Below are 13447 nucleotides of genomic sequence, written 5' to 3'. Positions count from 1 at the left end.
GCAGCAGAGCGCGCGAACTTAACCACTTGGCCACGGGGCCAGCCCCACCAAAAAAAATTTTAAGAAGTTTATTTACATGTTCAGCTGGTGATGTTCTATCATGCTGGTGGTTATGTCAAAGCCACGCGTGGTACGCTCTTCCCTCTGGTCACAGGCGGACACACACTTTGCATCACGCATGTACATAACATGACCTGGTTTCTGGGCAAACCCAGATGCTTCCCATAAATGACTCCACGTCTAATACAAATGGCTGGAGAGAGAGTTTGTGTTTTCCTCAGTTCAGTGTGGGTGAGAGTAAGGATCTGGAGCATGGGTGAATCCCACTTCTGAGCCCTCGGCCATGAGGTCTTAGTGTGGCTTGGGTCCCACCAGGTCCTGCCTGGTCCAGGGGCGGGTGTAGACCTCAGGCTCAGTGGGTGGTATGACTTGCCTCCCAGGACAGTGGATAGTGAGTGAGGAAATCAGGGACCCCGTTTAGGTCAGCCAACTGGACCTAAAATCGCATCCACTAGATCTCTACTTTTTCAAGTGGATAAACTCCTAGTTTTTGTATCAGCTCCACACAGAAAATACAAGAAAAAACCTGAAATGGGAAATCTATTCTTTTGGAGGGACTTTATTTCTTTAATTTAGAGTAGATTAGCAAAATATCCTAGAAATAACATTACAGATGATCATTGCTAAAGATACAAGAATCTCGCTTAGGAATCTGGTGCCACTGTCTTTCAGAAAAGCTCTCAGAAAAGCTCATCTGACTTGTCAGCTAGAAATGGGCCTGTTGAAACAGTTGAAAGGGTTTCCTAAATCTAGAGGATGATGCAGAAGAGACAGAAAGGGAAGAGAGAAAGTAGCTTGGAGGTCGCCATGTCTGAGATGTTCCCAGTGGCAGGGTGAGCCCAACCTACAAGAGGGAGGCAGCCTCATGGCAGGGAGGGGCAGTGAATATAGAAGGGGGAGTAGTGGACAGGCTTCCTACGTGCCCAGCCTTACATGAACAGGAGGGACATGGGCCCTGGCCCTGCCTCCCTCAGAGTTGTCATGGGCATTAGGTAAGAATGGGGTGGGACCATCCCCTACAAATGAGTGTAAGCCACACCTGTGTCTGAGCACCTTTTCAGGGAGAGGCAGGTGGATCTGCTCACCCCCTTTGGAATCCCTGCGTGGGAGGTGCCAGCCTGAGGATGTCTCCAGCCAACTTCCTGATGTGCACTGACGTGGGACATAAATACAGAGCAATGGCCACCAATGTGGGCCAGCAAGAAAGGGGGGTGTTGAGGACCACGCCCTCCTGTTTTCTCACTTACTTCTCAGGTTTCAGGTCTCTGTAGATGATGCCCAGCCCGTGGAGGTGATCTAAAGCTAAGGCCAGCTCAGCCAAGTAGAACTTGACATCCTCCTCAGTAAACATGACCTGGCGAGTGAGAGAGAACAAGGCTGTTGAGCTCATTCTGCGATTGGCTTGTTTTAAAGAACTCTGCCAGAGAGAGAGCACGACTCAGCCCCTCTAAGTACACCCTCGGGTCGGTTTTGCTCTGAAGAAGATCGTGGGGCCCCCCAACCATCCTCTGCTGCCTCCTCTCCTGGAAACATGTGTTCTCTATACAGTTTTAAGACCAGCAAAGGAAGACGAGCCCTTCTTTGCAAAGATGCCTTAATTAGCCTTGTGAGCGGAGCCCTTAGATAGAGTCCTCTCCACCCCATCCCTCTCGCCCCCACAGATCATGCAGCTCTGGAGTGCTTTCTGGGTTTATATTTTAATATGAGTGGTTCTGATGTGAATTCACCACATTTTAATACAAATACCTAAACCGCACTGTGAAGGCCCAATGAGGAGCCGTGGAAAATGCATCTCAAATCTCATTCCTTCTCCCTCCAATTTGACATCTTCTCCTTGGCTGATGCAAACCAGTAACTGCTGGTCACCCAAAGTGGGATTAGTTCTACTAAATACAACACACAGATGGTGTAGATTCAGCGGGAGCGCCCCAAGTTGGGGGAGACTGGTTGGAGAGGGCACGTGGGGTGTCAGGGTCCACGGGTTGGACACTCTGATTCAAGGAAGCTAATCATACACAAGGCCACAGTGCCCGGCAGACGTCACGGTCATCGTCTCATAGTGACATTTGCCTTTCCCCAGGGGTGTCAGAACCAGCACATCATTTTTTACAGTCACCTTCTAGGAAGGCAGATGGTGATCAGAAACCATTTTTGACATTCATCATGAGAAATCAGCTTCACAGAGACCAGAAGCCCATATCATCACTGAATTCTCTCTGAAGGCGGACACATGAAAACTCACTGCCTAATCAGAAGGCTGCCTGGTAGCACGGAATTGGGATGACGGCAGTTCAGAGAATTGAAGGATGAATACGTCAGACTGATGCAGAGGGAGTGCATCCATTCCACAAAAAGGATGCTTCCCCACGGGGCAGGGACATATGCCCCAAGGTCCTGGACGGAGACATTTGGGTGCTGCCGACCCTCGCTGCCCCTCCGGCCACTGGGATCTCCTGTTCCATCTTCCACACTCAACCAGCACCTTTCCTGGTTGGGTGTTTCTTTTCTAAATTGGTTAATTTATTGGGTGGGCTTACTTAGAGTCAAATTCTGCTGGCTGGCGAATTCTCTTTCATCTGATTTATCTATCTATATAACCAACATGGGTGTGTCTGCAGTTTACTGCTCTGGTGCAACTGTAATTGTCCACTTGTCCATGTCTTAGGGGACTTCTCAGTGTGTCCCCAAGTACAGCTGACAAATACTGTCTCCATAGAAATGAAACACCCACTGATGTGAGTTCTTGAAGGCAGTTAGTATAGTGACCGACATGTGGAAGGATGTTGTCCAATGGACTCAACTGAAAGAGAGAATGAAAGGAAAATCCTTTCCACGTGTTTCCATGAACTCCAAGAATCTGGGGTGCCCGTGCCTGACAACTTTCCTTTTCCTCTGAAATAAGGGTTAGATGGGAGACCCGTATCTCCGTTGTGAGGTGTGACAGGGCTTTTTGCTAATTATTGTAGCCTTTTGGTCAAGAAGCCCAATAACTGTGTCATACTGGATGCTGGACAACACCAAACCCAAGGGCTGACTTCTTGTAGATGAGAGGGGCAGGCGTCAGATCAGTAGATATCGGACGACAACTGGCAGGTGTCAAGGACTCAGCATCTTTGGAAGCGTGAGCACAGGCAGGAGGCACGTTAAACGAGCAGACACCTGCTCCCACAGGGACTTGTGTAGAACTTGGATCTGATCTTTCCAGCCCCAGGCTTTCAACCTATATTGCGAGGAGCCCAATATATCAGTTGTGCCATTGCCCAAGGGAGTGTCTGAAAACAGAGGGAGAGGGCAGCCCAAGGTCTCTGGGACACCCATCCGGCTCCACCTCAATCTACTGGTCACTTCAGAATTTCCTGCAGAATGGAGGGATCACCTGCTAAAAAGGTGGGAGGGGGAGAAAGGGGAGAGGACAGTTGGAACCCACTGTTAAGAGTCCAGTGAAAACTGCCATGCTGGCGTGAGGGCCAGAAGGACTGGAACCTGTCCTGTGCGTGGTACTAACACGTGCTGTCTTCATCACCCTCTGCTCTGGATAAAGGGACACCCCCACCACCCTCTGTTCTGGATGAAGGGACATCCCGCCATCCTGCACAGAATCATCAGGACTAAAGCCCAGTGTTCGAGTTGCCATGGGCAGAATGCTAGTTTTTTCCATCCCATGAAGGAGAGAGCTCTTCAAGTCAATTATGGGCCAGACAGCTTTCATGTTGCGCTGCGTAACATTCTGGAAAGTTCCATGTTAGGTAGGGTAAGGTCAAGGATAAACTCTAGGGTTGTGAAGTGGCTGGTGGTCATGGAGACCTCATGTCTGAAGACCCGATTAGAGGCTCCTGGAGCAGCTCCCAGGAGGCGCGGTCAGCAAGTCAACAGCATCTTCCTACACGGCAAGCAAGATACTGCGAAATAAAGTCTTTCCCAGTGTTCCATAACTGAGTTTCCATTGCCATCTGCTCTACAAGGGCAGTGAACAGAGTGCAACGGAAGGTTCTAGAGCTTCACAGGTGTCTTCGGAAGAGTCAGTTTTCTCAAGACCTTTCAAGGACAACGGATTTCTTCTTTGTGCAACTCGTGTGACTTCTTTAAAACGAATACACACACCCCCCCCCCAACACCTCCCACACACTGCACACACACACCACACATAAACATGCATGTGTGTACACACATACACTCTCAAACATATCACACACTACACCCAGAGGCAAATGCAGACATACACACGATTCCCACGCACCCCACATACCCCACGTACGCACACACCACACACCCTCCTCCCCTCAGAGCTCTCCATCCCTCTTTGTCCCTCGGGTTCTAGACAGAAACCCACAGCCTGCCGCCTCCTGGAGGGCTGCTCACCTCTTTGGAGAGCCTGGTGAAGAGGTCCCCACCCCGCAGGAAGTCCAGAATCAGGTAGAGCTTTCCTTCCGTCTGAAAGGCTGTGGAAGGAGAAAGAGTTGAGCATCTCGGCCGTTAAGGAGGTCCCCTGGGGGACATGTTCCCTTGGGCTCCGTCTCTTTGCAGCGCAAAAAGCTTGTCTCTGTCTCTCTGTGACTCAAATAATACTGTGTAGTCTGTGACGCGGGGTCATTTCAGAAACGGGACCCAAACCGGTTGGAGACAGCTTCCCGGGCAGAACCCAGGGAAAAGGAGCGGACGGTAACGAGCTCTGTCTCGCTCACTTTTTTTTTTTTTTTAAAGATTTTATTTTCTTCCTTTTTCTCCCCAAAGCCCCCCAGTACATAGTTGTATATTCTTCGTTGTGGGTCCTTCTAGTTGTGGCATGTGCGACGCTGCCTCAGCGTGGCTTGATGAGCAGTGCCATGTCCGCGCCCAGGATTCGAACCAACGAAACACTGGGCCGCCTGGAGCGGAGCGCGCGTACTTAACCACTCGGCCATGGGGCCAGCCCCCATCTGTCTCGCTCACTTTTATTAAAGAGTCTGGAGATTTTTTTCTCCTTTCTTTCTTTTTTCTCCCGTCCTTCCCTCCCTCCCTCTCTCCTATGCTGCCTTCCTCCCTCCCTCCCTTCTTTCTTTCCTTCCTTCCTCCCTTCCTTCCCTTTTTCCTTTTTGAATCACAAAGGGGATTGAAAGATACAGAAGAGAGAAGTATTTGGATGTTCCCACTTGCTCTCACTATCGCCACTATTAATACAGGGCTTTGGGTTCAGCTGGGTCTCACTACAGAGTCGGCTTTTGCTGTGGGTGCTTGGTGAGGCGCGGGATGACAGCCCTGAACGTGTCTGGACAGTCTCCTCTCCTTCCAACAGAACCGCATTCTGTAGGACTCAGGGTTCAGGCATCAGTCATCTGATTCCTTCTTGGACGGCGGCGTTGGTGACCGGCCGGCATGGCTACTCGTACTTCATGGCCCTGGGGTCTGGGTTTGACAGCTGTGTGCCAGAGTGATAGGTGTATTGTTTGTTTCAGCTCTCGCCCACCACTCAGCAAGGGCATGCCTGCGTCAAGAGGGGGCTGCACGCCATGTGAGGGTCAAGAGAAACCACTCGCTCTTACTACTGGATGGTAGTTCAATGTTTTGATGACTTATCATCTGCCGTCTACTTTATATACGTAGGGAGGATGGCTGGAAGGGGTCCTAATATCCCTTGGTCCTTGAAAACTTTTAGTTTTCTAAAAGTAAGTCCTAGAAGCATTATCAACGTTGGAGTTTTAGAAACGTCTGGCTTCTAACCAGAAAACTCTTTGTCAGAAGGGTGAGAACTGAAGCCTGGATTACATGCTCTATCAGAGCCTTGAAGGGCAGAAGGAGAACAAGCGTCTTCTGATCAACCACAGAGGCAACAGAGGGGATGCCTATAAACATCTTCGTAAGATGCCCAGTTCTTAACTTCTTTAGCAAAACACCCTGGAAACCAACCGAAATGACACCCGGGATTGGATCTGACACCTGTGAGTCAGCAGCGGTGGAGCGGCAACGTAATGGAGGGGGGGCAGCCTCCCAGCCGTCCGCCGTGGGACCGGATCCCAGGACACCTGCACACAGGCCTGGGGGTAACGGTCACCAGCCGGCTTCCCGCAAGCTCACATCCATATTTGCTTTTATTATTTGTGAAACCAGAGGCCACAGAATTTCCCCACAAGACTGAACAGTTGTCTTAGTAATATCAGAAATTACCCAGCTAGAAGTCTCCATTCTCCTACCTTTGGGCGTGTGTTTATGCCTTTGCTGCCGATCTGTGTATGTCTCACGACTATCTCCCACCACTCCACCCTCCCCCGGTGCCTTTGAAACAACAGGTACAGTTTCCTTCTGTTCTTTCTGTACTGGACTCACATCCCTTACTCAACTGGGTAGTAAGCTTTAAGGCAGTCTGGCACGACGCTGGAGTTGCCATTTCATTAATCATTTTTAACTTGAAGATTTCACTGTTGCTTCTCTGAGGACATAAAAAGGCAGAAAGCAGGGGGCTGGCCCGGTGGCGCAGCAGTGAAGTGTGTATGCTCCCCTTCTCAGTGACCCAGGGTTTGCCAGTTCGGATCCCGGGTGTGGACATGGCATGGCTTGGCAAAAGTCATGCTATGGTAGGTGTCCCATATATAAAGTAGAGGAAGATGGGCATGGATGTTAGCTCAGGGCCAGTCTTCCTCAGCAAAAAGAGGAGGATTGGCAGCAGGTGTCAGCTCAGGGCTAATCTTCCTCAAAAAAAAAAAAAAAAAAAAAACAAGGCAGAAAGCAAGCTAAGAGGACTTGTGTGGCACCACAGACATGTGGCCTGGGGTCCATTATGTGATCTGAGCCTCAGTTTTCTCTTTGGGAAAATGGAAACACTTATCTACCCGGAAAGGAAGTTTTGAGGGTTCAATGAGCTACAGTCTTTAAAATGCTTGAAATATGGGATTTGCTTAAAATGTAGGGCGTGTTACCATTCTGGTTGAGAGAAATTATTGGGTGATAAAGCATTTTATTCTGAAACAATACAAAAATGTGTCACAGATTCATTCCCATGTAGGTCAAGAGACCTTTTTTTTTTATTTTAGCACTTTATCAATGACGATAATTTAATTAATGATAACATAGAGCCCCTCGGAGTAGGTCTTTGAGATGAAAATCACGTGTCTTGCTCCCTCAGAGAAGAAGGCAAGAGATTAAGGAAGTAGGAGAGGAGATAACCCTCCCCAGACAGGACTGACGCTCTGACATAGGGAGGGTTTTCACCTGATGATTCTTTTTCCTCAATTTTCTTTGTTTTGGGGAACGCTGCCCTAGGTTCTCTCAAAAGTAGGTTATTTTTTACGCTATTTACCATAATGAAGCTTGACAATGAAAGGGTGATTCACTTCTGCCAAAATGTCTCTCTCCATCTTTGATCTCACTCGGTCCCGAACTGCAAAACAGGAAAACGAAGGCTTTCAAGAGGAGGAATGAGAGTTCTGGAGAACATGGAATATAAAACATCAGATATAAACAATTCCCCCAACTCATTGTTACAAAAATTTTCAAACACGTACAAAAGCAGAAATAATGATGATTATCCCTAAATCCTCCACTAGACTCAAGAATTGTGTTAATACATTTGTGCTGTCTCCACACACACACACATTTTGGTAAAAAATCTGACAATAAATTGTCCACTCAATGCCACTCGATCCTTGGGTGCATTTGCACACAGCATTTCCTAAGAATAAGGACAATCTCTCACATAACTAACATGACTGTCACCTCTAAGGAAATGAGCAATCATTCCATAATATCACCCAATATCCAATCCATATTCCACCCCCCGCCCATGTCATTGACAGCTGCTATAATTTTTTCTAACCTAGGATCCAGAAAAGGTTCACACATTATATTCGGTTGTTATCTTTCTCTATTCTTTTTGCTGCTAGGATAGAAGAGTTGCACTTCTTTTCTTCTCCCTGTGCCTTTTCGTAGACTTTTCAATAAGTGCAGGCGAGCTGTCCTGCAGACTGGTCCACTGGGTTTGTCCGATTGTTGCTTTACTGGTGCTCTAATCCTTTATTTCCTGTAGACCGAGGTTAGGTCCAGAGGCTGTATAAGATTGAGGCTAAACATTTTTGGCAAAAATACCTGCCAGGAGATGCTGTGCACCTGAGCTTGCAGCAGCCGCGGTGACGATGCTGTGTTAGCTTGCTAAGTGAAGCTGAACTGGATGACGTGGTTAAGGCGACAAGTCACGGATCTTTCATTGTAAAGACCCACATGGCTCTTTGTAAGTAATGTCACCTGCAGCATGACATTTTGGCCTCCAGTGGCTGTGGGTTCCTAACAGTCCTTCATCCGGGAGTGTCAGCATACTCATGTGATCCTTGCTTGAGTCATTTAGGGCTGCAAAATGCATTTTTCTCATTTCTGATGGAACCGGAAATCAAGAGGAAGAGTCCTTCTTTTTCTCTCTCCCTGAGGATAACTATGTAGACTTTTTAAAATTTAGTGTGTTATAACCAGCTACAACATGATTCTTTTTGGTCCTCACATGGTCCCAAGCTTAGCCATCTGGCAATACAGATGTAATTAGTTTTGAGGCAAAAATAAACAAAGAAGGATTACCATTTGAGAATAAGAACAATTGCAAATTCCCACAAGTGAATTGGTCCACCCAGGGCAGCATCCAGTGACCTCACACGGCCCCATGTAAGTGCCGGCAGGAACTTCCTTAAGCATTCACAAGTGAGACAAGTATGGTAAGTAATGCACCACTGGGCCAGGCATTTACATTCACCCTTTTTTTGGTCTTGTGATATATACTTTTAAAGTTTTATTTAAGAAGTCCTTGTCTAAGGACGGCTATAATAAAAAGAAAAAGAAAGAAAGAAAGAAAATAAGAAGCGTTGGCAAGGACATGGAGCGGTGGGAACACTGTGGAGCCGTTGGTGGGAATGCAAGATGGTGCAGCTGCTGTGGGAAACAGCTTGGCGGTTCCTCAAAAAGTTAAACATACAACTACTATAGGACCTAGCAATTCCACTCCTAAGTATTTAAGTAAAAGGACTGAAAATGGAGACTTTAACAGATACTTGTACTCCCGTGTTCACAGCAGCATTATTCACAATCACCAAAAGATGGAGGCAACCCAAGTGTCCGTCAGTGAGTGAATGGATAAACAAAATGTGGTGCTTCCATACAATGGAATATTATTCAGCCTTAAAAAGGGATAAAATTCTGATACACACTACAATATGGATGAACCTTGAAAACATTACGCTAAATGAAAGAAGGCAGACACAAAAGGAGAAATATTATATGATTCTGCTTAGATGAGGTACTTAGAGTCATCAAATTCATAGACACAGAAAGCAGAACAGTGGGTGCTGGGGCTGGGGGAGGGGGAATGAGGAGTTGCTGTTTAATAGTGACAGAGTTTCTGTTTGGGAAGATGAAAAGTTTTGGGTATAGATAGTAGTGATGGTTACACAATATTGAGAATGTTTTTAATGCCACTTACAAATGGTTAAAAGGACCAATATTATATTATACATATTTTATCACAATTAAAGAAAAACGAAGTCCTTCCTCACTCCCGGGTCACAAGGACAGCCTGCTACATTTTGCTCTGTTAACTCTAGTTTGACCATTTGCATTCAGGTGTCCAGGCTTTCCGGAGTCCAGCTGAGCTTTGGTGCCATGACCATGGTACGCTCCCCGACAGTCTATGACAGAGTAGCCTGGTGGTGGAGGGTGACTCTTGAGCTTCCAGCCTGGGTTTACACCCTGTGTCTGTCACTCACACATTGTGGGCTGCTCTCTGCTCAGTTTCCTCATCTGTGAAACGGGGATGATAGGGTACCCACCTCACAGGACTACTGTGAGAAGGGAATGAATTAACGTGTGTGAAACACTTACAACCGTGCTGGCCCCACAGCAAGTGCTGTGCTCCATCTATTGTCATTGGTGGAGTTAGCTTCACTGTATGATAAGATTCCACGGCTTGCTCTGGTCTTTCCGTTCTGCCCCACTGCTCGTCTGTTCCTGTAGTAACACCAGACCCTTGTAATCACAGTGGCCCCAAATCCCTCAGAATCTGGAAGGGCTGAGAGTTGGCACACAGGAGGCGAAGCTGTGGGCAGATCTGCAGGTCACCCAGCAGCATCTCCACAGCCCATCGCCAGCCTGCTCTGTGTCCCATGCAGCTATGATCCCCCACGACCAAAGCACCAGGCAGAGGGGTGTGGGGTCCAGCTTATCATCGTCCACGCCCAGGGTGACACATGGTGGGTCCTCCTTTTGGCTAGACTAATGGAATAGAACTTTGTTGCTGGAAAGACCTTGGGGAGCACATAATGCAAGCCTGCTGTTTCACAGGAGAGCAGACTGAGGCTCGTGGTAGAGAAAAGCGGGTGCTCAAAGCCAGACAGCTGGCTGGCGCAGCAGGGAGCAGATCCCTGCTGGTCGCCTTTCCACTGGGTGCACCCACCAGGTGGCAGAGCACTGTCACCACTCGGAGCAGATGCCAGCACAGAAGACAAGATACTCGGGGAGGACCACAGAGAAACAAAGCAATCTCGGCTGGAAAGGTCTCATGAGCAACGGTTGTGAATGGAAACTGTTACCCAAGTGACGGAAGTGGAGCCGGCGTTTGGAGTTCAGATGGTTGCTGAGCGCTTTTACTGAATGCAATTTCATATCGCTGGTTTTGTCTCTGGAGCAATGCTCCCTGAGCTCAGAGATTCCTTTTCCCTCTCTGATCACAGTAATTGCGTGAAAACCTTTTCAGGGGGCTCTGTCGTAGAATTAACCTCGCCTTTCCTGTTTATCATTTGTGCGTTAATATCTTAGTGATCTGCATTCGAGTTTTGGTCAGTGGACCTTTTCTTTTCTATGTAAAGTAACCAGAAAATAGTCCTACAACAGCAAATTTGGTGGAGGTGTTGAAGGCAGAGCAAGGGATCCTTGTAAGGTGAGAAGACACGGATCCAGAGATGGGATGGGTCTTCCCACCTCCTTTAGAAACTGGACAACTGAATGGTGAAGTCAAAATTCTTGCAACCTGGCCTCGGATTTCCTTTTCCTCCCGCCTCTCTTCTTTCATCCCGTGCCTTTTCCACCACTACTTATCAGTCTTTCTCGTGTGACATGAGGCCCACAAAGCTGCAGGCTCTGCCCCCAGGAAGTAAGAATCCGGGGGCTAGATTATAAAGAAGGCAGCAGGGGAGCCCCCTGGAGGGTTGATCACCTCTGCGTGCATGTGGGACCTAGGGCCAGAGTCCAGGGGGTTAGAACCCAGAGACCTAGTGACCTCTTAGCCGCTTGGACTAGGAGAGAGTTGTATCATTCTGGCCCTCCAGCCTGGGCAATGGGTAGGGAAGAACCTCTAGGTGGGGAGAGAATAGGGCCACCTGCAGGCTGGTCGTGTTAGGGTGACAGGGACGTGCAAGGGTCAGTAAGACAGGTCGGCCTGGAGCTGTGCTGCAATGTGGGCTCACAGGCCTCATCTCCCAGCTAGCACTGTGGGCTTCCAGGGGCCAGCCCAGGAGACGCACAGGATGGGAAGAGGTCCATGCAAGGATCTCTTGGGGGGTGTGGCTCATTGTGGGGGGGTGGTTCACCATTCTCTGGTCAGCAGTGTGGATGATCGGGAGAAGATGGAGGTAGAGACCTCCAGAAATGTGAAAGAAAGCGAGTCTGGCGGCAGCAAATGCCTGAGAGACTGTCTGTGGGTAAGACCCCTCCTTCAGGGGGTCATGGCTGGCCTTGTGAGAGCAGCGAGTCATCTGTCAGGGAATGATGCTGCTGCGGCCACGTCCGTCCCTGGAGAGATGCAGGAAGCTGGGTCTGGGATGCAGTGGGGTGAATAAAACCGGAGAAGATGTCACATCTCTGGGTGATTCTCTCAGTGTGACTTTTAGAAGTTTTGATATACTTCTTAATGAAAACATATTTCATCCACTGATTCTTGAAAAAAGTAGTTTATGACATAGATAGAAATAAGAGAGTTTGATATTAAACATGACCGCAGTTACACACCAGAGAGAAAATTCTATGGCAGCGGCTGTGTGACTTCATCAGGATGCTCTCCCAACTCAGCTCGTTCCCTTGGATTAGAAATGCTGTAGACTCCCGGACGTCTCTCGTATCTACCACCCTGGCTTTGCCGCTTAGGAGGAGGAACCAAGGGGGAGAAACAAAAGGGTTCACAGGGAGAAGGGTACAAGGAATCTCTCCACTTTCTGCCCATCCCTAGTTAAAGGTTCCGATGGCGACTGCCAGTGTGAACACCAAAGAAAGGGTTTCAGGAGAGTTAACTGAAGCAAAAATGGAAATCCCCTCATTCAATAAAAGATATAGAGGAGCCAGCTGAGGACCCGAAGGCGGAACGGACATGTGAAGCAGTGGAATCAGAAAGACAGCTCTCACAACAAACGCACAGGCTGAGAAGGAGAGCTTGGATGGAACGGTTGGCAGGCTTACAGGAAGCGAAGGGCAGCGTGTCAGTGACAGTGGGGCCGTGGGACTGCCCCTTCTAATGCTGTTAGACAAGAAGCCTCTTTGAGCAACCTGCTGTGTGGACCCATGGGCTCTGCCACGCTCCGGACTTGGGCTGCATCCTTATGGTGAGAACCTCATCCAATGCACCTGGCCAGGCTCCTAGGGCCGTGCCCTTTATCTCGTGAGAGCAGACCAGGCTGACAGGACCCATGGGGAGCAGTCTCCTGTCGCCCTAAGGTGCATCCTCTTCTAGAGAGAAGTCCCTATTCTACCAGCCTGTCCCCTGCTTGCCCTATGACGTGATCTGGTGAAGCAGGTGGCAGAGGAAAGGGGACATTGTGTTCCTACACCCATCTTGCCAACTCCTTACAAGGCTTAGTCTTTGACTCTGCTTAAGATACTCTAAAAATTCTCTAAATAAGATTGAAGTTATTATCTTTGAGTTCAGGTCTATCTGGAATGATGAAAACCGTTTAGCCACATATCTGATTATAGTATTTGTAATGGAAACCAAAAAGGCCACAGTAAGCCTGGTGAAAAAATTAGAAAAAAATGTCCTACATTCAAATTTCCAAGGGGCTGTCTAGTTATAGTGGAAAAATAAATATACATTTCCTCCCTACGTTTTAAACAAAAATAAATCCCAGATCGCTTAAAGAGTTAAGTGTTAAAAAATAAATCAAGCCATAAAAGTGATAACAAAGATGAATACCTATCTGAGGCCTGGGTGGGAATCTTGTTTTAATAAAAGCAATGGAAGAAATAACATAGGAAAGAGTGATAGATTGAGTTACAAAACATCTACAAATTGCCCATCCAAAAAGATCATAAAATTAAAAGGCAAACAATTTAGAGATTATCTGAAACAAACAAAAAAAAGGGCCAGGAGCCTAAATAAACACAATATTTAAATACTCTTATCATATCTGAAATAATAGAGAAATAAATCAAGAATCCAGCCCTGACAGTGAACGTC

The 13447-nt window shown here is 47.8% G+C and overlaps 1 protein-coding gene across 1 annotated transcript in view; it reads right to left on the bottom strand.

Annotated features, from left to right (window-relative positions):
* The window catches only part of RPS6KA2 (ribosomal protein S6 kinase A2), a 173280-nt gene that overhangs the window by 60697 nt on the left and 99136 nt on the right, over window positions 1-13447 (bottom strand). Inside the window, exons 4-6 of the mRNA XM_046669557.1 lie at window positions 7331-7411; window positions 4420-4499; window positions 1308-1414 (exon numbers count right to left, since the gene is read on the bottom strand). Of these exons, the coding sequence (XP_046525513.1) occupies window positions 1308-1414; window positions 4420-4499; window positions 7331-7411 (268 nt within the window). The remainder of the gene's footprint in view (window positions 1-1307; window positions 1415-4419; window positions 4500-7330; window positions 7412-13447) is intronic.

This window comes from Equus quagga, chromosome 8, assembly GCF_021613505.1.
Source record: "Equus quagga isolate Etosha38 chromosome 8, UCLA_HA_Equagga_1.0, whole genome shotgun sequence".
In the NCBI taxonomy this organism is placed as follows: domain Eukaryota; kingdom Metazoa; phylum Chordata; class Mammalia; order Perissodactyla; family Equidae; genus Equus; species Equus quagga.
Note: the sequence above shows the minus strand (reverse complement) of the source record. Positions and strands in the feature narration are given on the sequence as shown.